The sequence below is a fragment of the Salvelinus alpinus genome, chromosome 25 (genome assembly GCF_045679555.1).
Source record: "Salvelinus alpinus chromosome 25, SLU_Salpinus.1, whole genome shotgun sequence".
Classification (NCBI taxonomy): Eukaryota; Metazoa; Chordata; class Actinopteri; order Salmoniformes; family Salmonidae; genus Salvelinus; species Salvelinus alpinus.
Window position 1 is genome coordinate 23,077,909 of NC_092110.1, and position 26,711 is coordinate 23,104,619.

Consider the following 26,711-nt stretch of genomic DNA (forward strand, 5'->3'; position numbering starts at 1 on the left):
CTGAAAATAGCTGTGCAGCGATGCTCCCCATCCAACCTGACAGAGCTTGTGAGGATCTGCAGAAAAGAATGGGAGAAACTCCCCAAATACTGGTGTGCCAAACTTGTAGCATCATACCCAAGAAGACTCAAGGCTGTAATAGCTGCCAAAGGTGCTTCAACAAAGTACTGAGTAAAGGGTCTGAATACTTATGTAAATGTGATATTTCAGTTTCTTATTTTTATACATTTGCAAAAATGTCTAAAACCTGTTTTTCCTTTGTCATCATAGTGTGTAGATTGATGGGGGGGAAACTATTAAATCCATTTTAGCATAAGGCTGTAAAGTAACAAAATGTGGAAAAAGTCAAGGGGTCTGAATACTTTCCGAATGCACTGTGTGTATATAACATAGGAAAAATAAATTTCACATTCACTCTGTTTTCATGCTGTTATAGGGAAGGGACAGGGGACAAGACATACTCTGTCTAAAGATAGGGTTGCAAAATTCCTGGAACTTTCAATAAATTCCCTGGTTTTCTCAGAATCAGGAGGGAATAAACAGGAAATCCAAAACCCTCCAACCAGGATTTCTGGAAAACCAGGGAATTTATTGAAAGTTCTCAGAATTTTGCAACCCTAGTAAAGCACGACAAAAAGAGCAAGACAGAATCTGTAGCAGCGGGTACTATATTTATGTGCTGTATGCTAACTTCCAAGTTAAACAAACAAGGAACTTGACAGTAAAAAAGCTGTGAATAAAGCTCTATGCCCACACACACACACGTCCTGTGTGAGTCCATTGAGCACATGGTTGGGTGATGCACATTGACGTCGAAAGGAGCAGTAATGTCAGACAATCACTTCTCAATTTTCAAGAGGCCTTAGGCAAGGCTTGGTGATAACATAAATATCAAGCGAACCTTGAATAAATACATTTACCAAACAAACTGCAACCATTATGTATAAGCAAACAGTCACTGAACAGGGAAGTATGTTCTGCACTAGTCACATGGTTCAAGTAAATTCCACTACTTCTCATAAAAAATATCCCTATGTTCAACTCTTTCCCTTTCTCCCTCTCCCAGGATAAATTTGATCCGTTCAACTACAATACATTATGGAGGAAATTCTCTTTTCTCCCAACAAATAACTTCAGTTCTGTTAGCTCTCAATTCCAGCCATTCTTTTCTTTTTCACCTCCACAGCTCCAAAAGTCATTTCAATTACAAATGAAATGACCTCAACCTAATACCGTGACTTGTCACCTGTTTATGGCAATGCACTTTTAATGCCAGTGTTATAATGCTTAAGGAAAGCCAGTCCTACTGAAAGTAAAATTGCTTTGGCAGGTCAGAAGATAACTGAAGATGTTAACTGCCACAGTTCCCTCTCCAACATGTGCTGTACACTGAATTGCCTAAACAAGTGCTCTAAAAAGAACAATGTAAGTGCTTCATTAACACACTATTTATTATATAATAAGGCTCTTTGTCAAATTATGTTGTCAGACTATTAAAGTATAATAAAACAACAAAGGGGTACAAATAAATTGCCTTTCCCTACTTAAAATAAAACAATCCAGCCGCTAATGCATGTCAACAAGGGTTTATTCTCCAGCAAATTATATTTGACAATCAGTAGTCCAAATGAGAGAATAAATAAATAAAATCAATAATGACAGTTAGTTAATAACACAACATTTCAAAATGAGAAGTCAAAGGGTTCCCCGAAAACATTTGAATAAATATGAAACAATTTTAACTATATTTTAACTTTTTAGCATTTGAAAACCATAACTATTTAACTTTATATTACAAAGTAATCATTCCCACACTAAAATAATGCACTTTAATTTACTTTTACTTCATGTAACTGGTTTCACCAAACCAAGCTGTAAACTACCATATGAATGAATGAGCTATCATATCTCAGTAGTTAAGTGCAATGGTCAGAGCTTTCTACTTAGAAAAGTTACATACAGTACTAGTCAAAAGTTTTAGAACACATACTCATTCAAGGGTTTTTCTTTATTTGTACTATTTTATACATTGTAGAATAATAGTGATTACATCAAAACTATGAAATAACACATATGGAATCATGTAGTAACCAAAAAAGTGTTTAACAAATCAAAACAGATTTTAGATTTTAGATTCCTCAAAGTAGCCACCCTTTTCCTTAATGACAGCGTTGCACACTCTTGGCATTCTCTCAACCAGCTTCATGAGGAATGATTTTCCAACAGTCTTGAAGGAGTTCCCACATATGCTGAGCACTTGTTGGCTTCTTTTCCTTCACTCTGCGGTCCAACTCATCCCAAACCATCTCGACTGGGTTGAGGTCGGGTGAGGGTGGAGGCCAGACCATCTGATGCAGCACTCCATCCCTCTCCTTCTTGGTCAAATAGCCCTTACACAGCCTGGAGATGTGTTTTGGCCATTTTGCTGTTGAAAAACAATTGATCGTCCCACTAAGCACAAACCAGATGGGATGGCATATTGCTGCAGAATGCTGTGGAAGCCATGCTGGTTGTGTGCCTTGAATTCTAAATAAAATCACAGACAGTGTCACCAGCAAAGTACACCCACACCATCACACCACCTCCTCCATGCTTCACAGTGGGAACCACACATGCAGAGATCATCCATTCACCTACTCTGTGTCTCAGAAAAACACACTGGTTGGAACACAAATCTCAAATTAGGACTCATCAGACCAAATTACAGATTTCCACCGGTCTAATGTCCATTGCTCAAGTTCTTGGCCCACGCGAGTCCCTTCTTCTTATTGGTGTCCTTTAGTAGTGGTTTCTTTGCAGCAATTCGACCATGAAGGCCTGATTCACGCAGTCTCCTCTGAACAGTTTATGTTGAGATGTGTCTGTTACATTTATTTGGGCTGCAATCTGAGGTGCAGTTAATAGCTGATTTTTGAGGATGGTAACTCTAATGAACTTATCCCCTGCAGCAGAGGTAACTCTGGGTCTTAATTTCCCGTGGCGGTCCTCATAAGGGCCAGTTACATCAAACCGCTTGATGGTTTTCGCGACTGCACTTTAAGAAAATTTCAAAGTTCTTGAAATTTTTCAGATTGACTGACCTTCATGTCTTAAAGTAATGATGGACTGTTGTTTCTCTTTGCTTATTTGAGTTGTTCTTGACATAATATGCACTTGGTCTTTTACCAAATAGGGCTATCGTCTGTATACCACCCCTACCTTGTCACAACCTAACTGACTGGCTCAAACGCATTAACTTCTTGAGAATACAGGGGGTGCTATTTTCGCATTAGCATAATTTGCTCTACAGATTAAACTGCCTCTTATTCAATTATTGCTCTTACTATATGCATATAAATAATACCATTGGAAAGAAAACAATCCCTAGTTTCTAAAACCGTTTCAATTTTGTCTCTGAGTGATACAGAAGTCATTTCACAGCACTTTCCATGACCAAGAACATAAAATCAAGATGTGTTATGCTGGCTTCAAAGCTCTGCCTATATATGGTCGTGCCCCCTATGACCAGAAACACACTTCATTCGCCTTCCTCTGGTTGTCAAGAGGACGTCAGAGGAGAAATTCTTTGTTTATCTGGGACTGACGTGAAATAGGACCCATTTCTTTGGCGTGACCGACAACTTCCGGTTTACTGAATCGCTCGAATTTGAGCTGCGATTGTGTACTGTTTTGCTGGCGTTATGTATGAAAACTATCTCCGTGTCGAATTTTGTTTGATACATGTGACCATATCATCGTAATGTATGTTTTTTCAATATAGTTTAATCAGATTATTTGAATTTTTCCGGGAGTTTTGCGGTGTTCCGTTGTCGGATTGTATTTACGTTTGAGAAATCCGTGCCACTCGACCGGTACCTGTGCTAAATGGAGTGGGCAAGGAACAATTCTGAACGGAACCAACGACTCATCTTGACGAAGGACACTTTGATCAACATTCTGATGAAAGATCAGCCATAGTAAGACCCAATTTACGATGTTATATCATATCTGTTGTGCATGTGAACTGGCCGTGGGCGCCTAGCCGAATCTGCCTGGTATAGCTATGCTAATTTAGCGCTACATTTTGTTTTCGTTATAAAACATTTCATAAATCTGAAATATTGTTTGGATTCACCAGATGTTGGGCTTTCAATATCTGTACGCTGTGTATTTTTCTGAAATGTTTTAAAATGAGTAATTAGTTATATGACGTTGGTCTCTGTAATTGTTCTGGCTTGGTCGGCACCTTTTCAGATTGCAGCTGCAATGTAGAACTGTGATTTATACCTGAAAAATGCACATTTAAAAAAAAAAAACTATGCAATTCCATAAATATGTTATCAGACTGTCATCTTATGAAGTTGTTTCTTGGTTAGTGGCTATATATATTTTTATTTAGTCGAATTAGTGATAGCTACTGACGCAGGAAAAGGCTGTTGGGAGTAAAAATATCGTGTCCTTTGCTAACGTGGTTAGCTAATAGATTTACATATTGTGTCTTCCCTGTAAAACATTTTAAAAATCTGAAATGGTGGCTTTATTCACAAGACCTGTATCTTTCATCTGGTGTCTTAGACTTGTGATTTAATGATATTTAGATGCTACAAGTTACTTGTGACGCTATGCTAGCTATGCTACTCAGTGGGGTGGGGGGTGGGGGGTGCTACCGGATCAGGGTTGGTGACTCGTGAGAAGTTAAGAAGAAAAGAAACTCCACAAATTAACTTTTAGCAAGGCACACCTGTTAATTGAAATGCATTCCAGGTGACTACCTCATGAAGCTGGTTGAGAGAATGGGAGTGTGCAAAGCTGTCATCAAAGCAAAGTGTGGCTACTTTGAATAATCTCAAATATAAAATATATTTAGATGTATTTAACACTTTTTTGGTTACTACATGACTCCATATATGTTATTTCATAGTTTTGATGTCTTCACTATTATTGTACAATGTAGAAAATAGTAAAAAATAAAGAAAAACCCTGGAATGAGTAGGTGTGTCCGAACTTTTGACTAGTACTGTAAATAAAGTCAGTGTACAACTATTAGCATATAATGCTAATTATATTTTGTCATTCAACTGCTAAGGCTGGCAAAGGTTAATGGCAGGGCCTGTTCAGGTTATGTAGGTTAGTCATACATAGGAACTGAACTAATACAAGCATTAGGACTGGTACCTTGAAATAATACTTAAAATGTAAACAAAAACAGCCATTCAAATAACACACTTAAAGATGGAATCCGCAGTAAGGGGAAACAGCACCACTGGCTGCCCCACCACCACCGTTGTTATTGTTGCTGAGCTGAGTGCAGCATGGTAAAAAAAATTGCAATACATATTGTGCTCTTCTATCACGCGTGTAATGATGTCAGAGGGGAAAAAACTGTGTTCGTTGTTTGCAGTAACTTCTTTGTTGTTGTAATATCGCAAACGGACGTAGCTGTTTCACCATTAAGGATTCCAACTTTAAGTAATGTATGACATGTCAATACTCATACCTCATAAAGAATAAAGTGCTTGTAAGCAAAGTATTTTCAAGCAGACAAAAGGCTCAAAATGACTTCACTTGAACATGTATCGTTTCCTTTTCCCACCTTGAGCAGCTAGCATCCTTTCAAAAGAAACAACATTGCGCATGTTAGTCTTAACCTGACCAACTAGACACAGGACATCTACAAAGAGCTATTGGAAGCAAGTGCGGTATTAAACTAAAAGGCTCATGGTAAACGCTTGAATTAATTAAGCATGTTGTTGTTCAGTTCTAGAAAATGTTATAGCAACGTCAAAAGTCCTTCAAACAATCTTCCCATTTTCTCTTGCCTATGAAACAAAACAATAAAAAGGGGTTAAACATAGGTGTAAAAGTACATTATTGTTTTTACTCAAAAGGAAGGCATATACAGTACTTATATTTATGGTTGGTAATGCATTATCACCCTGCTACAGTGGTTGGTAATGCATTATCACCCTGCCACAGTGGTTGGTAATGCATTATCACCCTGTCACAGTGGTTGATAATGCATTATCGCCCTGTTACAGTGGTTGGTAATGCATTATCACTCTGCTACAGTAGTTCTGAACATGCATTGTCTCTCTTGTCTATTCCAAATCTACTTAACCACTACAGAAGACCATAGGGAATGCACTCATGCATCAATCAAAAATCCCAAATTTGCAGTGATGATGAATCATAAACTCATCACCTTTTCAATCCATCCACAGTTTCTTTCTTTCATTCACTCCCTCTCGTAGTCCAGACTACAATGCAGATGAGTCATGCACTCATTTCTTTCCATCCATCCATCCAGTTGTTCATATTCTCTCAGTCCATACTGACCTTATCGGTACTGGTGGTGTGGGTTGGGTGAGTCTCTCCTGACTCCAGGCTGAGAACAGACAGACTGGAGTCAATCAGCTCCTCTGTGAAGGGAACCAAGCATTACTTACATTGCATCATAGTGATAACTATACACTGTACCTATTTCAAATCAAATCAAAATGTATTTGTCACGTGCGCCGAATACAACAGGTGTAGTAGACCTTACAGTGAAATGCTTACTTACAGGCTCTAACCAATAGTGCAAAAAAGGTGTTAGGTGAACAATAGGTAAGTAAAGAAATAAAACGACAGTAAAAAGACAGGCTATATACAGTAGCGAGGCTATAAGAATAGCCAGGCTACATACAGACACCGGTTAGTCAGGCTGATTGAGGTACTATGTACATGTAGATATGGATATTTGACAGGGACTAACCACGAACAAAACCATTGCCTACCTGTATTGCTCTTGGCATGCTCTAAAGGCTGGACAGAATTATCCTGTGGAGGGGCAGGGTCTTTGACATCACTGTGTGAAATGGGAAGAACAGGGCTGAGCACACCGTCATGGCCGCTTTCAGCACATTCTGTTTTGGAGGCATCAAGAAACGGATGGCCCTCCTGACCCTGTCTCTGCCCATCAGATGAGCTCTGTGCCTGGACAGCTGCAGCCTGCTGATCCCCCCAGTCCAGGGCATTACCAGCATCCTCCTGGTCGCCCTCGGGGGACTGCTTCTGCTCCTCCAACTTCTGTCCGTTTTTGATGGGGGAGGCAACTTTTAACGCGCTGGTGCCCTTGGTTTCTGAGCGGGCAGAGTTCTGGGCTCCAGTACTGGGCTTCTCGTAGGCCCCGGGCCCCTTGATGAGCTCCTCTGAGAAGCGGACCTTCTTCTCTGTAGCTTGAGGGGACGAGGCCTCAGCCTTCCCCTGTCTGGATGTCTCGTCCTCCAGGGGGTCGGCTGGGGCCTGAGCCGTCTCGGCCTTGTCTAGGCCAGGACTGATGCTTCCACTCACTTTCTCGGTCTTCACCACATCCAGGGTTAGCGAAGACTCCATTTTGAGGTCACCATCTTTGACCTCTGGAGTTTCTGCAGTGGATTCATCTATGTCAGGGTCAGCCAAAGCATCAAGCTCTTCTAAGAATTCCTCCAAACTAGTCTTAGAGGCCTGAAGGAGCAAAAATAAAATTCCATTAGTAATATGATAAAGAAGACAAAGATGTTTTTGTTGAGCCCAAGCACAGACATTTTTTTCACCAAAGCACAGCTATATTATCAAAACCTCTCACCTGCAAATCCTCCCCATCCTCGCTGGCATCCCATCTGAAATATTAAAATAATTATTAGAAACATTCAGAATGAGTGGTCTATATTCTTCAAAGTATACTGATAACAAAGTTAGTGCTTTTGCACTTAGAAAAAATACACAGAAAATACTCTGCATATTTTGTTATGATATCTGTTCTGTGTGGGGTCAAAGATAGAGAGAGATATGTAGAGAGTGTGAGTGAGACAAAATAGAGAAGGATGATTGTAGATACACTTACACACCTGTGTGTTTAATCATGGCTGCCCTCTGTACATCCTGAGAAATGCTCTACAGTCTACACTTAGAAAAAGGGTTCCAAAGGGTTTTTTAGGCTAACCCCATTGGAGAACCCTTTTGTGGCTCCAGAGTGGCGCAGCAGTCTTAAGGTACTGCATCTCAGTGCTAGAGGCGTCACTACAGACCCTGGTTAGATTCCAGGCTGTATTACAACTGGACATGATTGGGAGTCTCATAGGGTGGCGCAGATTACCTTCTCTATTACTTCCTCTATTGAACAATGTATTACTGTCCGGCCCTATTACAACCGGACGTGATTGGGAGTCTCATAGGGTGGCGCACAATTGGCCCAGCGTCGTCCAGGTTAGAGTTTGGCCGGTGTAGGCCGTCATTGTCAATAAGAATTTGTTCTTAACTGACTTGCCTAGTTAAATAAAAAATGGTTCTAGGTAAAAACCCTTTTGATTCCAGGTATAGCCCTTTTTGGTTCCAGGTAAAACCATTTTGGTTTTCATGTAGAACCCTTTGTGGAAAGGGTTTTACATGGAACCCAAAACGGTTCTACATGGAACCAAAAGGGTTTTACCTGAAACCAACAAGGGTTCTTCAAAATGTTATCCTGTGGGGACAGCCGAAGAACCCTTTAAGGTTCTAGATATAACTTTTTTTCCTAAGAGGTAAGGCTGGTCTGAGCAGTTCTCTTCACGCTCTGCTCTTTTCCAATTAGCACCAGTAGCAAAACCTAATAACAGACAACTGAGGCAAGAGACCACTCTGCCTGGACATACCTGACTGCTCTTCCCCCTGGTCAGCTCAATCTCACAGAGGACTGCACAGCCACCAATACCTGCCTCTCAAGCACCGCTAACAGAACCTAAAAGTAGTCTAGCCTCACCAATGGCTTCAGAACAAAAAGCTGGAACAGTGAGCTTTTTGAAATTAAACGGAAGAATGCACAAGTGAATTAGCTGTTTTTGGTCATTTGACACGTTGTGCTCTTTAGAGTAAGTCCCAGTGTGTTTTGCATACAGCCAGGCTAGGTGTGTGGTTTCCTTACATCAACACAGGCTGTTATGATTAAATCTGCTGTTACTGCCACTCACCTTCTGGCCCTCCCAGTCAGCCGGTCCTTGCCCTTGGCTTTACTGCTGACCACTGGAACATTTTTACCCCGCTTGTCTTTGCCCCACAGCTGCTGACCTGGAGATGAAAACAAGCAAAGCCAAGAGAAACAGCAGAATAGTTCTCCATAATTGGCTGATTGGTAGCTTGTACTGAGCTTAAATGATTCAGCTGCTGGTACACAGTATAAAGCATTCAAACTCACCTCGTGAATCAGCATTTGATTTGGGGTGACCTCTCTTTGCATTTCTTCCTCCTGGAAATCAAACAAGTTCAACAATTATTGGGTATCATTTGAAATAAGACATACTTGATTATGGTCTGACTATTCCTCAGTGTTTGAGTTGAAGATAATTTACTACAGAGTAAATTTCTCACCTCTGGCTGTAGGCCCCCTTTCTTTCTCCCTAGGAGATTTATCTGAAAACCTAAAGAGAAACATTTAGTTGACAGTGAAATAATTCAAACCTAATACACAGCTGGGATGTTCCATTAACAGATGAACTACCAGATAACGAGGCCATGGTTTTGGTGTTAAAGTAAACAGACAAAATCTTACCTACCAGGGTTAATGAAGGGTCCAATGCATTTGGTTGGACATTTCTCAAATATCTGTGTTGTTCCACTAACCTAACAATTTACATTCCATTACTTTCATTCAACAGCCATTTTCATTTCCAAGTAATCATTACACGCTGAGCTCAGAGCTAGAATGAGACATTGTACAGAGATGACTGTGGTATCTTGAGGTCATGTAGCTACAGATTTTTAACGCTCTCAATCAATGAGAGAAGATTTGGAATGGACAAGATGGCTGCTTACACATTGTTGGATTACTTATTAATGGAGCAAAAAATATATTTATTTTAATAACGGTGCATTTTTTAAATTCAAACAAACCACCTGCAACTGGACACAAACATTTTAGAAGATTCATGTTTGGCCGAGTCGAGAATGAAGATAGTATCGCCACGTTAAGGTTGGTCGAAAATTCTCTGCTCTACGCCAAACAGTACCTTTCCTGTAACGGCTAATGGAGACTCACGTTACAAATCTGTAGCTAGAGGTCATGATCCTATACTCCTCATTCATTGATAACATCTAAACTGCTGAATCCAAAATATTTTTCCTACTCTAGTTAGTCTGAGGCCTTTTTGAAACCATGCCACAAAAGGAAAGGCATCCCAGCACCAGCTAAAAAGTCTCCTATTATCTTGTCTCTTTAAAGTTTGATGCTTCTTTCTTCTAAACAGAACATGTATTTATCCAGCCACTGTGCTGCTCACAGCACATCTGTTGTGTTTGAATTCCAACAAGGAACAGAAAGAGGGGTGTTCATATATTTTGCTCCTAAGCAGTAAGGACACCACTGTGTGAAAGGGCAGCGGCTCCATACATAGTAAAATACTGGGTTCCAAATTCAAATCATGTAAGCTATATATAAGCAGATGTTTTCATTCCGTGGCGCTCAAGGCCTAAAACTGGCTTTTTATCCTTTCTCCATGGTTCCAAAACATTGCATGTCAGCTTGTTACAAACTTCTTCTAGTGAAAGTGCCCAATGTCTAGCATAGCAATCAAAGGGAGAGGGTGGTAAGAGTACTAGGGAGAGGGTAGTTAGATTATAGGATAAATACCCTTTCAAGATTTATCAAAGCCATTTTCTAAGAACAGCTCATAAACAGAGGTGATCCAATAAAGACGATACCTCAGAAGAGAACAAACACATTTTTGCCAGGTCATTCCTTCTCCTCCCTCTAATAGCGTTATTTGTCAGTCTCCATCCAACATCATTACATTTGCTGTGACTTGTTATTTATGTCTTGTGACTTGATTGGATTAAGTCTTGTGACAGTGTGAAATCAGTATCATGGGATAGGGCATGGTCCAAAATGTGGATGGCGTGAATACCTCCAACAATGGAAATCTTCCACCAGAGTAAATGAACATTCTGTAAGTACCTTAGAGCAGGGTTTACCAAACTCGGTCCCCAAGTGCACGTTTTGGTTTTTGCCATAGCACTAGAGAGCTGATTCAAATAATCAAAGCTTGATAATGAGTTGGTTATTTGAATCAGCTCTGTACTGCTAGGGCAAAAATCTAAAAAAAAGTTTGTACCACTATCTTCTCTCCACAGACACCATTCTGTGCTTCTTTAGAAAATTCAATGCAACCATTTCTACGTTTAGAAGTACAGAAGATAGAAAGACTGAGATACATCATTGTTCAATAGAGGAAGTAATAGAGAAGGTAATCTGCTTGATGAGTGAATGAGTTAACGTTTTAGTTTAGTTACAATGACAAGAGAATGGCCTATTTTGCATGGTAACAGATGAGATGTGTGGTAGTTAGCTGTAGTTGTTGTGAGAACAAGACCAGAAGACGAGCACATACAGAAGAGTACTCATTTTTTAATTGTAACATTAATTTATAATCAAAATGGAAAATAAGCACTCAGACATGCATCAAGCAAACAGAACAGCCAAACTGAAATGATTGACAGAGGAAACTAAAGTGAAGAAGTGCAAAGCAGCCAGGGATGGGAGTGGGCTTACATATTCTCTGTTTTGTCCATGTCCCATGCCCGCCTCCACTGGCCCTTGGCATTTTTGTGGCGCGCCAAGCGTTCACGGTCGATCTGCTCACGCTCCTTCTTCCAGCACAAGTACTCCTGCTGCTCCTCTTTAGACGTGGGGATGGTGAGGTCTGTGTCGCCTGCTGGGTCTAGCCTCTCAGACTCCTGCAAGGAGAACACAAGTACCAGTCATAGCTTAGTGCCAGTGGTGAAAACTGCAAAAGGCCTATCAGGGTCAGATATCCAATCTGTACTTCGGCTGTGAGAGGAAGCTTTCTTCAAACACTTTGTGTGAGACAGTGGCAATACAGGTCAAAATAACAGCCTTATATAATAATTGGCCTTGGGTTGGTGAGGCTTCTGGGCAGTCCAGAAGATCAGAGGAACAGCAGGGGTCTGAGGGAGAACCGAACAAGTGCTCTTGGTTCATACATAAAAGAGGTCATATCTGTAGATTGGATGGGCTTTCATCACATCATTGTGACTAGTCACCCGGGGTCCTAGAGTGCTACACTGTCTGAAGGAGCTGTACTGTGAGCAAGTGACACAGAGAGGTAGAGACGAGAGACAGAAAGCAACCAAGCCGACACGCGTTATAGTTGACTAACAGCTGCCATAGCGAGGCTATTATCAAATATGATTACACAGTACCTGTCTTGACTGCATCAAACCAAGAGAAGCTTGTTAAACTAGCTAATGTCAGCTAGCTAGGTTAATTGTGGCTGCAGTGCATGCACTTTCTCATCCTAAAGTTACAAATAACAACAACTCCGTTCAGAATATTAAGTAGCAGCCTGCCTACCTGTTGGCTCTCAGCTTTGAATTCCAACATTTTAATTCCATTTCCATTGATTAGATATCTCCTAACTTTTGCCACCACGGAGGCTCTATGACTTTAGCCTATTGTCGCATTCGGATCTGTACAGGCCCTTCCAGACAAGTCAGTTAAAATTACACATACCCAAGACCACTGACAATCATATCAGATCTGACCCAGACTCGTGAAATTATTTCGAATTCTGGATCTGGACTCGTTCTGGTCTCGGATCGGGTCTCGGGTATTCTGGTACAGGTGGATCCGTGAAGACTTCTAGTGTGATGATACTAGTGGTAACGTAGCGTGATGATACTAGTGGTATCGTAGCGTGATGATACTAGTGGTAACGTAGCGTGATGATACTAGTGGTAACGTAGCGTGATGATACTAGTGGTAACGTAGCATGATGATACTAGTGGTATCGTAGCATGATGATACTCGTGGTATCGTAGCGTGATGATACTCGTGGTATCGTAGCGTGATGATACTAGTGGTAACGTAGCGTGATGATACTAGTGGTATCGTAGCGTGATGATACTCGTGGTAACGTAGCATGATGATACTAGTGGTAACGTAGCATGATGATACTAGTGGTAACGTAGCGTGATTATACTAGTGGTAACGTAGCATGATGATACTCGTGGTAACGTAGCATGATGATACTAGTGGTAACGTAGCATGATGATACTAGTGGTAACGTAGCATGATGATACTAGTGGTAACGTAGCATGATGATACTAGTGGTAACGTAGCGTGATGATACTCGTGGTATCGTAGCGTGATGATACTCGTAGTATCGTAGCGTGATGATACTCGTGGTATCGTAGCGTGATGATACTCGTGGTATCGTAGCGTGATGATACTCGTGGTATCGTAGCGTGATGATACTCGTGGTATCGTAGCGTGATGATACTAGTGGTAACGTAGCATGATGATACTAGTGGTAACGTAGCGTGATGATACTCGTGGTATCGTAGCGTGATGATACTCGTGGTATCGTAGCGTGATGATACTAGTGGTATCGTAGCGTGATGATACTAGTGGTAACGTAGCGTGATGATACTCGTGGTATCGTAGCGTGATGATACTCGTGGTATCGTAGCGTGATGATACTAGTGGTATCGTAGCGTGATGATACTAGTGGTAAGGCTTCCATGGCTGGCCAAACTAAACTGCTACTAATATGAGCTCTAAGAAATGCCCTTCACAACATTCTCAGGGACACAGGGATGTTGACGGATGTGCTTGTCACATGGCCCCAAGATGCATCTCAAATATCAATAAACTCCTGTCTTTAGGGAGACTAGATGCTTGGCAACAGCAGGGAGAGGAAAAAGGCTGGAGCTTGTCATTGCTGAGAGTGTGTGCACTGTGCAGGTGAGGGCTGTGTCTCCTGAGAGTGTGTTGCTACAGACAAAATAACTTACACACTGCTCCAGAATCCAATGGCGGATAGCTTTACACCACTCCAGCCGACGCTTGGCATTGCGCATGGTGATCTTAGGCTTGTGTGTGGCTGCTCGACCATGGAAACCCATTTCATGAGGCACCTGATGAACAGTTATTGTGCTGACGTTGCTTCCAGGGGTAGTTTGGAACAAGATAATCAGTGTTGCAACCGAGGTCAGACGATTTTTACCCGCTGTGTGCTTCAGCACTCGGTGGTCCAGATCTGTGAGCTTGTGTGGCCTACCACTTAGCGGCTGTTGCTCCTAGACGTTTCCACTTCAAGATAACAGCACTTACAGTTGACCAGGCCAGCTCTAGCAGGGCAGAAATTTGACTACTGACTTGTTGGAAAGGTGGCAACCTATGACGGTGTAACGTTGAAAGTCACTGAGCTCTTCAGTACGGGCCATTCTACTGCCAATGTTTGTTTGTAGAGATTGCATGGCTGTGTGCTCATTTTATACACCTGTCAGCATCAGGTGTGGCTGAAATATCCAAATTCACTCATTTGAAGGGGTGTCCTCATACGTTTGGCCATGTAGTGTAGATACTACTCTACAAACCAGGAGAATCGATGTGTGGATCCATTCATGCTCTTTCTGTGAAGGGTTTTTACGACCGGACAGGAGCAGTCAGGAGACAAGAATAATGGAGACCGACAGACAGACGAAAGCCACTGATTGGGCACAGAGGGATAAACTAGGGACAGGCAGAAAGATGTTTTCCTCCACGGTGTGGACCAATCAGAGACAGGTAAACATGTGGCTCTCCTGCAGGCAGAATCGTGAACGTGGCATCCGTGATCATCTCTCGGTTTGCTTCTCCTCGCTCTTCTTTGTCTATTCTTCCCCAGTCCTGGAGGATGCAGGGGCCACAGGGGACGGCACGTCTCACATGTTCTAACAGGCCTGCCCCCGCTGGCTCCGCCAAGCACACCACTAGTTAGCACTTTCAATTTCCTGCCTCTGCTGGGGCTCCCTCCCAGGGTTACAGGGGTTCAGGGAGGAGCAGCACACTGGCCAACAGAAAAAACCTGGGTCATATTCATTAGGGCATTGTAGCAAAACATTTTTCAACAGAAAATGAAAACAAGACTGATTGGACTTAAGTTCAATAGGTTTTATATTTATTATTCTATTTGGTGACCATTGAATACCCTGGGCTCTGTCTTGTCTTGAACTCTATGACCATACTTATTCCGAAGCGGTGTTGGATACCTCCCAAATCAGAACAACTTCATATCTAGGCTATATCAGATCATAGCTGCTAACATAGCTCTGATCATGTTCTTCTTATGCAACGCTGGCATCCAAAAACCAGCCACGATGGAAGAGGTTGCGTAACTCATAGCATTCTCCACAGCCGGGCTGAGAACACACCAACGTAGTATAGCAGAGTGGGACATGAACAGTATCACTTGTCATGTGGCTCCTTCCTTGCGGGTAGGAGCGTTGGGACAGTAACCGAAAGGTTGCTGGGTCGAATCCCCCTGAGCCGACAAGGTAAATATTTGTCATTCTGCCCCTGAGCAAGGCAGTTAACCCCCAAGAACAATTTCTCCCCGGGCACCAATGATGTCGATTAAGGCAGCCCCCCGCACCTCTCGGATTCAGAGGGGTTGGGTTAAATGCAGAAGACACATTTCAGCTGAATGCATTCAGTTGTACAACTGACTACATATCTCCCTTTCCTCTGAAGGCTCTGTTCCCTCCCTCCCTGCCTGCCTCCTGCTTCTGGGTGTTTATCACACTCCTGATCTGTTACCCTACCTGCCCTGCTCCTACCCTATATTTGACTGGCAACACTAACAGACCAAGAGCACAGGTGGCACATGGGGACAACTTACCAGAGGGAGTGGGGGGTGTAAGGGAGGGGGCGGTACTTTTGTTTTGGGAAAGATGCAGTCTTCTTCAACTCCGAAGACCGGGAGTGTTGGAGTCTGTTTCTATATTTCCTTGGTTATGCAAATATGTGTTTATTAGATGATATTGCTCATTAGGGAATATAATATTGAATTTCTATATACATATATGGTGTTTGCATTTATTTGGTTATGTGGCCTCTTATTATGGTCCTATAATTTGAATTAAAATATGGCAATTACGCCCTCTAGGCTCAATCAGTTGGAAGTACGGGGCTCAATCAGTTGGAAGTACGGGTGGGTTTGCCCAGATAGATAGGTGCATATTGGGTATGTAAGTGCCTACTAGTTATGGAAAATGTTTGTGATACTGGGATGGCATACATTTTTTGAACCATATAAGTTTTTACCCTGATCTTTCTTGTTTACCTGGAATATTGAAACCTTTGCCTTGCATTTATCATTTTGGATTCTACAAATAAAACGTGAAGTTTAATTCATCATGCCATCGATTTCATTTGGATTCTTGGGTTTTCTAAAATGAATTTTGGATGTGCGTCTCAAACGTGCAACTAGTTTTCCCACGGCTATTCGAAAGCCACCACATTTAAGTTAAAATGTCATGGATTTAGTGGAGTTCCACACTTTATAGATTTATCAAGTCACCTGGAGCAAATCAGCGCTGCCAACCAAAGAGACCGTGAGTACAGTACGGGTATAATTTTCAAGTTAAGCCACTTCTTTGTGATTGTTGGTTTGGAAAAGTTTGACGCGTCTATTTTGGAAACATTGTCACAAGCTATTCAACTGTGAATGAGCCATCGGTGCGATGGGAAGCTGTTAAGCGCTATTGGAAATGCACTGTTGATATTGAAGTGTGGAACTGAAAATTGTGAATGGAAATGGCAGGCACCCATTCTGAAGCTCTGGTGGAAAAAAAGTTGTAAAGGTGGATGGAAAGAAACAAAGAAAAATAACATAATTCCAGCATTGATGGATGGTGGCGAAAATGATGACGTCGTCAGTAGTAACGTTAATGTGTTCAATGGTTAATTGGCTGAGTTTATGGAACTGTATGTGGCTGTACATAATATATTTCCTGAAGAGGAAAGAGTCTGATCATGCTGATTGGAATGAACAAAAATTATTGCTTTTCAAAGGAGTTTCTTGATCAAGTGGTGTTTTGGTTGCATGGTAAAGTGAAAAAGGATTCACACCTGCAAAGTGTCATTAGTTCAGATGAAAGTGTCTCTGTTGTATCAGAAAGTGCAACCAAGTCGAAAAAAAAATCAGAATTGCAAAGTGCGATTGTTCCACATGACAGTGCATCTGCTGTATCAAAAAAGTTGCATGCATCCAGCACAAGGTCAAGTGATCCGGTGCTAGAATTAAAGCACAGTCTGAGAATGCTGCTTTGAAAGCTAAATATGCAGTTTTGGAAAATAATGTCCTTGATATGGAAGAAACACAAATAAAGGCAAATAGTTAATTTGTGGAAATCGAAGTTGAGCTGGCTGCATCAGCTGCCAAAATGCAAGTCTAAGAGGAATGTGAAAAATCCTCTTGCACAGGCAAGGAAAAGTTCAATTGATGACAAAAGAAACTGGGCCGATGCTGAACACAAAGCCTGATGCATCCCTTCAACATCACAAGCAATGGGTGACAAAAGAAACTGGAATAAACTTGACCACCGCATCTGAGGCATTAATGCAAATTATGGCACAAAACCCTGCACCAACACCTACTGAGGAGGGTCATGAATCGGAAGCTACACACTTACAGCTTAGTCTCCCAGATCTGGAATAGTAGATTCGCTACTTTGTTCCACGCACAGCGGGCTTACCTGTTCCCCCTGGCCGAGATGAGCGAGGCTGAAAAGACGGGCTACATGGCCTACTCTTCCTAGTATCCTGATGGCTAATGTCCAATCGCTGGACATTTTTTACTTTGAACTTAGCAAGGCTTCAATCACAGCAGGATACCAGGGAATGCTGTGTCTTTGTTTTTACTGAGACGTGGCTTACACTCGTCTGCCAGACAGCTTCTCCATATTCCGAATAGATCGAACAGTGGCTTCTGGTAAGAGTCGGGCGGTTGGGGGATGTTTCCTCAAACAATTCCTGGTGTACCAAAGTTGAAAACATTGCAAGCTCCTGTTCACCTGACCTGGAGTTTCTGACGATAAAATGCCGACCCCACTATATGCAGAGAGAATTCACATGTGTTATTATCACAGCTGTGTACATACCGCCACAAGCAAACACCAAGGGTGGCACTCAGTGAATTGTACAAGAATATTAGAAGAATCGTCTCAACCAGAAGCAGTCTTTATTGTCGAGGGTGACTTTAACCAAGCCCATCTAAAACATGTATCCTGCCCCACAAGAGGATCCGGCGTGCTTGACCATGTATACACAAACATCTGTGACACGTACAAATCCATCCTCCGGCCCCACTTCAGACAATCAGATCACGGTCCTATGTAGCAACATTTTAAATTGTGTTTTGTATAGTATAAAAAGTAGAGACTCAGGGCTAGAAAATGTTATATTATACACTACAGTTGAGGAACAATGGGAAAGTAATTCTGCTTTTAAAGTTGATAAACTTGTAACCCCACGTTTGAGAAAATGGCCTGTGAATATTTTGGTACACCTACTGGTGAGCTCTTCTTTGTCTACAGCCATTCAGCATCGTTGACACCCTCTTAAGCCTTAGCCCCATCCATCTCTTTAAGGATTAACAGTGTAGTAAACAACCAAAGATTTCAAGACTAAAAGTGATGAAAGTAGTAGTAAAAATGCACTTTATCTAGTCCTTGGCCTATATCCACTGCTTAATTTGTAAATCGGTAGGTGCCGGAACAAAAAAGTGAGCGTGAGAGGAAGGTGACCTGGAGAGCTCTGAGGTACCAGAACATCACCTTTATAGTAAAGCATTGTATGCATATCATCGCATTTGTATAGTGGTCTAGACTATAGCAGTAGAGCAGAGGGGCTTGCAGAATTTCTTTTGTAGCCTAGGGTGCAGGACAAATTGGGCCTTTTTATAAACGCATTTCATGCAATTCTATGTAATTTTACATGACTGGAGACTTTAGTAGAATCTCTTTTAATACCGCACAAATGATTGAAATGTCAGGCTACTTTGACACTGACAAACTGAGAATAAAAAAAATAAAAACTTGTCTTTAATCTATCAATAGCCTAGGTGTGTGTGTGTGGAGGAGACACCCATTTTATACAATATGAGGAGGAAATTGTAGTCTTAAGCTTAGTCCTAAACTTTCCAGTTTCAATGACTCACCCAATGATGCGCAGCTCACTCACCTGCGATGGCCGATGCGCTCGTGGCAAAAGCCTCTCGCTCTCATTTCAGTTTGTAAAAGCAATGCTGTTCGCTCAATAGGCCTATTTGTAAGTTGATAAAATAGTTGCATAGCCTACAGACAGATATGTATTTTTGTTTCAGCAGGGGCCATTTGCTTTCCAACCTGTACTATCCCACGATTGTATTTGAAATATTGCGAAAGGCCTGTTTTGGCTGCATGCTGTTCACTGACATTTACCACTCGTTCCCAAATGTAGGCTCTGGAGAGATGGTAGTTGCAGGCTCAAGTCTATCAGAGCTGAGCGAGGGAAAGAGCTCATAGAAAGTGAATCTAATTCTGGTTCTGAGACATACAGGCATGCTTTTCTCTCACACCACAGTAACTGCTATGAGTTGGTCTCCAGGCTACAATGTTGCTCAAATCATATACCCGGACTTACCCAACCCGAATCAATTCTTAGAATATCAGGCGCGGGCTGAAAATATATATTTTCACATTAGGCAACGTTTTTTAGGGGGCAGGATAATTACAGAGGTGGAAACTCAAATTAACACTAGTTGCTTTTATTTGAATATTTACATTGCAAACAGTGAACATTTATGTTTCATACCACGTGAGGTACCGGATTCTCGCAAATAGGTTCCGGAACGAAACAGTCCAAAACTGAGAACTGCCTATATCCTAAAAAAACAAGCTCCGACTGGGGAAAAATAGATTTGAACGGTCATCCAACTCAGAATTCCAACTCGAGAAATCAGGCTTCTTTCTAGAGCTCCGACTTTTCCGACCTGAAGATCACTGACGTCATGCTTTGAGCTCGTATTTTTTCAGAGTTCCCAGTTGTTTTCAACGCAGCAATACTACCATGGAGGAAGCTAAAGCTAACAACTAGGTTCAATGTTAGCTAGCTAGCTAACATTAGGCTATATCTAGCAATACAAATGGGTTTCTGAGATACTAATAGTATTACTACACAGATCAAACAAGTAATGTTAGCTAGCGAGCCAGCCAGCTAATGTTAGCGAGCTAGCTAACAGTATCCTTTAACTTGCAATGAAAACAACTTTCTTACAAATTAGAAACGTATAATATCTGAAAATGTAGTGAGACTCTTACCCGTATGCATGGATGAACGCTTCTCTCCCTCTGTCATGGATGCCATGGTTGCCCTTAGTTTGAAGATGTAATCCGGAGTGAGGTATTTTACACAACAGCCTTCGTTGTGTTCTCTTTTTGGACTCTCTCCGCATTTTGGCAATCTCGCTGCTTCCACCGGGCATTCCACTGATTTCAAAACGGTCAACTTCTTCCGTGACAACGACACCGTTTCTTCGCCACCATTGTCATCAAAAGACTCTACAATGTCTGGTTCAATGAAAATGTTTTTATCTAAATCAGGGATTTCCTTATTCCTCTAATTCATTTTCAGAGTCAGTGTCAGCACGGCACGATCATCATCCAACTTTTTCCCACTGAGCTTTGTTGATAGCGCTACTAACTTCAGGGCAGCAATGTTGAGAGCAGTAGCAAAACTTTCAGTTATTCATGGCATCTTAAAAAAAAAAAAATTAAAAGCTGCAGTAGAAAGGATTATCCACACAAACTGAGCATCTCATGTTATAGACAGAGGCACGCTAAATGGCAGACCAATCCGAATTCATCTCTCGGCATGTCCAGCTCACCCATTATCTCAGCCAATCATGGCTAGTGGCTAAACCAACTAGGCAAAAAATTTAACAATTGTATTCGTATTTACAGATGGCATACAAGTTTGTTATTAAGGCACATGAAAGTTCACATGTTCCAGAAGGCATTACTGAAGAAAAAAAAACATTTTGAAAGGGGAAAAAAGTTCAAATGCTACTCCTGTGAAATAGTGAGGTGCGACATACGCCGAGGTTATTGAAACGGGTCAAATACAGTGCATTCAGAATGTAGTCAGACCCTTTCCCCTTTTCCATTTTTTTTTTACATTACAGCCTAATTCTAAAAATGCATTAATTGAATTGTTTTCCTCATCAATCTACACACAATACCCCATAATGATAAAGTGAAAACCAAACTTGTTTTTGCGTGGATTCCTCATCTCGGTTAACTTTTAACAGCTAGGACCGCTATTTCTTGACCCGGAATCCCGTTTAACAGACAGGTTGAAGCCTGCTTGACAGAGATGCTAAGCTGTTAGCCATCAAGCTAATTAATTTGGTACCAGATGAGTTTTGCAATGGAGCCCTCTTTGTCTGGAGAAATAAATGAACAGTTCCAGTGCTGTAGGAGCTGTATCTACTACGCTTTGTTTCGGGACAAACCGGATCACTCAGAGTTCCAATGCAATTGTTTACTTGCCAGGGATTATAGGCTTGAGGTGGCTTTCTTGATCACGCAGGTCGCCAGCCTACGTAAGAAACTCGGGAAAACACAGAGTGGAATGTTTACATTTTATACGCCGGTGGCTGGACGGCGTTCACACTTGTTGGATGCATCTCCTCCTTGTTATCCGACTGGCCGGTGTTGCCCGGAGCTCCCCCATCTGATAGCGGAGTCGAAGGAGCACAGCAAGAGGAGCAAGGCAATCAATGATGGTCGCGTGTCACGAGCCGTGGAAGCCAAAGACAGCGGCCTCCCACAAAGCAGTCTACACTCCCAACGAGAGGCCCGGGGCGGATACAAACAACGAATAGTTTAGACGTCCTGGAGCCTGATCTTCCTGCACCTTCGTCGCTGGGGGTGCCGGTGTCTGCGGCCGCAGTGCCTACTACTACGATTTCGAAGTCGACGTCGGCAACCTTCCATCCCTACTCTGGATCAAGCAGGGCTTCTCCATCTGTTGGAGGCCTGCACCAGGCGCCGGGAGCAACGGGCTCAAGTTATCCTGCTTCTTGCCTATCCATAAAGGGTTCTCCAAATCCTGTGAAGCGTGGGAGTGGGTGGATTTCCTCGTCATTCTCGCCAGATATGATTTTGGGTAGTTCCCTGATAAGAAATGTGACCATTCCTGGTGCAAAAACAACGTCCTACCCCGGAGCTCGAGTAAAATACATTACTAAGCTGCTCCCAAATGTACTACGTCAGGACATTGAAATCGATTCTATCGTAGTCCATGTGGGTTTAAATTACATTATGAAGGGCAGCTCTGAACAGTTGAAACTGGATTTTAAAAAGTCTGCTAGACACTAACAAAATAACCCTCATATCTGGCCCTGTGCCCCCTCTGAATCGTGGCATTGAACGCTTTAGCAGGATTCTCTCTCTTCACAAATGGCTACGTGATTATTGCAGCTCAATGGGTGTAACCTTTGTTGACAATTTTGATAACTTTTGGAAACAACATTTTTTATAAGGAGGATGGGATCCATCTAAATAATTTGGGTTCCTGGACCCTTTCACAGCATCATAAGGCTGTGTTGAGACAATGACTTATCAATGACCCAAGCCCAGCTCAGCTAATCCCTACCATTGTGACGCAGAGTTGTCATAATGCTTCAGCAAATGTACATTACCAGGGGCGTTGGTAGACACAATGTAAGTGACCTAATTAATGTCTCTCTTAACTGTCCTGAATGCCTCTGCTGATCCTACAGCTATTGTATGCAGTAATCATGTGCCTATGATTTATACTGCTGGCACTGAGCCGGTGTGCCCTAGGAGGAAGTTCACTGTTTGCAGTTCACCCTGCACTAACATAAATAACAGGAGCTTATCTACTTCTGCTGAGCTTCCCAGTAAAGCAATAAAAATAAGTAAGCATCCCAGAAGAAAAGTGATCAAAATAGCCCAAGTTAACATGTGTAGCTTAAGAAACAAGGTTCATGAAATCAATAATTTGCTAGTAAAAGATGACATTCTGAAACACACTTAGATAATACCTTTGATGATACAGTGGTAGCAATACAAGGTTATAACCTTTACAAAAAATATATAAATGCCAATGGTGGAGGTGTTGCTGTTTATATTCAGAACCAAATTCCTGTAAAGATTAGAGAGGATCTCATGTTAAATACTGCCTCTCCTAAAGCCCATTCTGGTGGGAAGCTGCTATAGACCACCAAGTGTTAACACTCAGTATCTGGATAACATGTGTGAAATGCTTGATAATGTATGTGAAATCAACAGAGGTATATTTTCTGGATGATTTTAAATATTGACTGGCTTTTATCAAGCTGCCCACTCAAGAAAAAGATTCAAACTGTAACCAGTGCCTGCAACCTGGTTCAGGATATCAGTCAACCTACCAGGGAAGTTACAAACAGCACAGGGATGAAATCATCAACATGTATTGATCACATCTTTACTAAGGCTGCAGAAATTTGCTTGAAAGCAGAATCCAGATCCATCGGATGTAGTGAGCACAATATAGTAGCCATATCTAGGAAAACCAGATTTCCAAATGCTGGGCCTAATATAGTGTATATGAGGTAATACAATAACTTTTATAGTGATTCCTATGTTATTGATGTAAAGAATATTTGCCTGCAACAAAAGCTGACACTACACAGCCAAGTATATATTGCAATTTTGAATTCCTTAAAGTGAGTGTGGAAGAGGTGAAAAAATGAATGTCTACTGTTGTGATGTTAGTACCATTAATGCAATGACGATTATTTTATCAAATAAACCACGTTACATACCACGTTCAATTATTACGCGATTAAATAGAGGTCTACCAATGGTCGTTTGATAGGGAAATGTTCTTCTTTTCTCATCTTCGATCGAGTTTACTAGACTATTTTACATATACAGCTGCAGACTGTGAATGTGTAGTCTTTATCTTCTTCACTCATCGAGAGTTCCTAACCATTTGTAACGTATTCAGCTCGTGCTGCACGTAACTGGTCTGGTAGAGTCTAACCATTTGCAACATCCGGCTTACACCGTATTCTGCTTGGTCTAATGTGAAAGGGGTTTTATGCACTCTGGCAAAAGGGGGCGTTCCATGACGCCGACATAATGTCTGTGCTCACGTGGGTGTGGTCACTGACTGGGTAAAACATTTATATGAAAAACAATTCTCATTTAGAAGGCTAACATCACATTTCATCTTATCACAAATAGTTTCATATTTAATCATATAAGTTAAACAACATAGATGTAAACCTGACAACTTGGAAATGTACACTTTCAGAGATAGTTATGTTGTTCTACCGTCTTTAATGACATCACAAAATCGAAATGAATTCGACAGAGTTGTTATTTAAATACCCACGGACCATTCCAAATGTTTGGATTACAGAAATACTGTTTCATTATCCAATATTGGATGTTACAGTACTACAAAATAATTATCTCTGTTGTAAAAGGGATTTTTTTACTTCCATTTCTGCAGAGTGGGAGAGTTCCTGCAAGGTATTTATGACCGTCATAAAATGGTCAACTTCCACCCCCTCCTCTCTGGTGGGAGAGAGAGGGTGTCACGCCCTGGCCTTAGTATTCTTTGTTTTCTTTATTATTTTAGTTAGGTCAGGGTGTGACATGGGTATTTATGTGGGTTTTGTAGTGTCCAGGGTGATTGTAAGGTTTAGGGGGTTTATTTAGAGTAGTTGGCTTTATGTTTAGTATAGTTGTCTAGCTGTGTCTATGTTGTGTGTAGTTGTCTAGGAAAGTCTATGGTTGCCTGAATGGGTTCCTAATTAGAGACAGCTGGTTTCTGTTGTCTCTGATTGGGAGCCATATTTAAGGTAGCCATAGGCTTTAGTTTGTTGTGGGGAATTGTCTTGTTTAACGTTTGTTGCTTGTCTGTGCACTTGCGTTATTTAGCTTCACGATCATTTGTTGTTTTGTTTGTTTGTATAGTGTTTTTGTTTCATGTTCATCTTCGTTCATTTATTAAAAGAAGATGGCTTATTTTCCTCATGCTGCGTTTTGGTCCGTCTCTCCTCCACCCGATCGTGACAGAATTCCCCACCACAACAGGATCAAGCAGCATGATCGGAACCAACAACAGCGGCAAAGTAAACAGGACTCATGGACATGGGAGGAGATCCTGGACGGCAAAGGACCCTGGACTCAGCCAGGGGAATATCGCCGTCCCAAAGCGGAGCTGGAGGCAGCGAAAGCGGAGAGGCGGTTTTATGAGGCAAAGGCAAGGCAGAGTGGCTGGAAGCCCGTGAGTAACACCCAAACATTTCTTGGGGGGGGGGCTAAAGGGGAGTGTGGCGAAGCCGGGTTGGATACCTGAGCCAACTCCCCGGGCTTGCCGTGGAGTAAGAGGGCGTCGTACTGGTCAGACACCGTGTTATGCGGTAAAGCGCACGGTGTCCCCAGTACGCGTGCTTAGCCCAGTGCGGGCTATTCCACCTTGCCGCACTGGGAGGGCTAGGTTGGGCATCGAGCCGAGTGCCATGAAGCCGGCCCAACGTATCTGGTCTCCAGTACGTCTCCTCGGGCCGGCGTACATGGCACCAGCCTTACAGGTGGTGTCCCCGGTTCGCCTGCATAGCCCAGTGCGGGCTATTCCACCTCGCCGCACTGGCAGGGCTACGGGGACCATTCAACCTGGTGAGGTTGGGGAGGCTCGGTGCTCAAGAGCACGTGTCCTCCTTCACGGTCCGGTATATCCGGCGCCACCTTCCCGCCCCAGCCTAGTACCACCAGTGCCTACACCACGCACCAGGCTTTCAGTGCGTTTTCAGAGCCCTGTTCCTCCTCCACGCACTCTCCCTATGGTGCGTGTCTCCAGCCCAGTGCCTCCAGTTCCGGCACCACGCACTAAGCCACCTGTGCGTCTCCTGAGTCCTGTACACACTGTTATTTCTCCCCACACTCGTCCTGAGGTGCGTGCCCTCAGCCCGGTACCTCCAGTTCCGGTACCACGCACCAGGCCTAGAGTGCGCCACGAGAGTCCAGTGTGCCCTGTTGTTGTTCCCCGCACTAGCCTGAAGGTGCGTGTCCTTAGCCCGGTACCTCCTGTTCCGGTACCACGCACCAGGCCTATAGTGCGTCTCAGCCGGCCAGAGTCTGCCGTCTGCCCAGCGGCGCCTGAACTGCCCGTCTGCCCAGCGGCGCCTGAACTGCCCGTCTGCCCAGCGGCGCCTGAACTGCCCGTCTGCCCAGCGGCGCCTGAACTGCCCGTCTGCCCAGCAGCGCCTGAACTGCCCGTCTGCCATACGCCGTCTGAACTGTCCGTCTGCCATGAGCCTGCAAAGCCGCCCGTCTGCCATGAGCCTGCAAAGCCGCCCGTCTGCCATGAGCCTACAGAGCCGTCCGCCAGACAGGAGCCGCTAGAGCCGTCCGCCAGACAGGAGCCGCTAGAGCCGTCCGCCAGACAGGATCAGCCAGAGCCTTCCGCCAGACCGGATCAGCCAGAGCCTTCCGCCAGACCGGATCAGCCAGAGCCTTCCGCCAGACCGGATCAGCCAGAGCCTTCCGCCAGACCGGATCAGCCAGAGCCTTCCGCCAGACCGGATCAGCCAGAGCCTTCCGCCAGACCGGATCAGCCAGAGCCTTCCGCCAGACCGGATCAGCCAGAGCCTTCCGCCAGACCGGATCAGCCAGAGCCTTCCGCCAGCCATGACCGTCCAGAGCCGTCAGCGAGCCATGACCGTCCAGAGCCGTCAGCGAGCCATGACCGTCCAGAGCCGTCAGTGAGCCATGACCGTCCAGAGCCGTCAGCGAGCCATGACCGTCCAGAGCCGTCAGCGAGCCATGACCGTCCAGAGCCGTCAGCGAGCCATGACCGTCCAGAGCCGTCAGCGAGCCATGACCGTCCAGAGCCGTCA

General features: G+C 43.1%; 1 protein-coding gene across 4 annotated transcripts in view; it reads right to left on the reverse strand.

Moving 5' to 3' along the window:
* Window positions 1-3,927: 3,927 nt before the first annotated feature.
* The window catches only part of LOC139553662 (coiled-coil domain-containing protein 9B-like), a 53,884-nt gene continuing 31,100 nt past the window's right edge, over window positions 3,928-26,711 (reverse strand). For 3 of the 4 annotated variants that reach the window (XM_071366227.1, XM_071366224.1, XM_071366228.1), the window contains 8 exons: window positions 11,519-11,703; window positions 9,343-9,392; window positions 9,170-9,220; window positions 8,946-9,042; window positions 7,586-7,619; window positions 6,756-7,464; window positions 6,316-6,398; window positions 3,928-5,589 (listed from right to left, as the gene is read on the reverse strand). In XM_071366227.1, the coding sequence (XP_071222328.1) occupies window positions 5,530-5,589; window positions 6,316-6,398; window positions 6,756-7,464; window positions 7,586-7,619; window positions 8,946-9,042; window positions 9,170-9,220; window positions 9,343-9,392; window positions 11,519-11,703 (1,269 nt within the window). In that variant the 3' untranslated portion in view covers window positions 3,928-5,529. Of the gene's footprint in view, window positions 5,799-6,315; window positions 6,399-6,755; window positions 7,465-7,585; window positions 7,620-8,945; window positions 9,043-9,169; window positions 9,221-9,342; window positions 9,393-11,518; window positions 11,704-26,711 lie in introns of all 4 variants that reach the window. The other variant, XM_071366225.1, reaches the window with a different exon arrangement.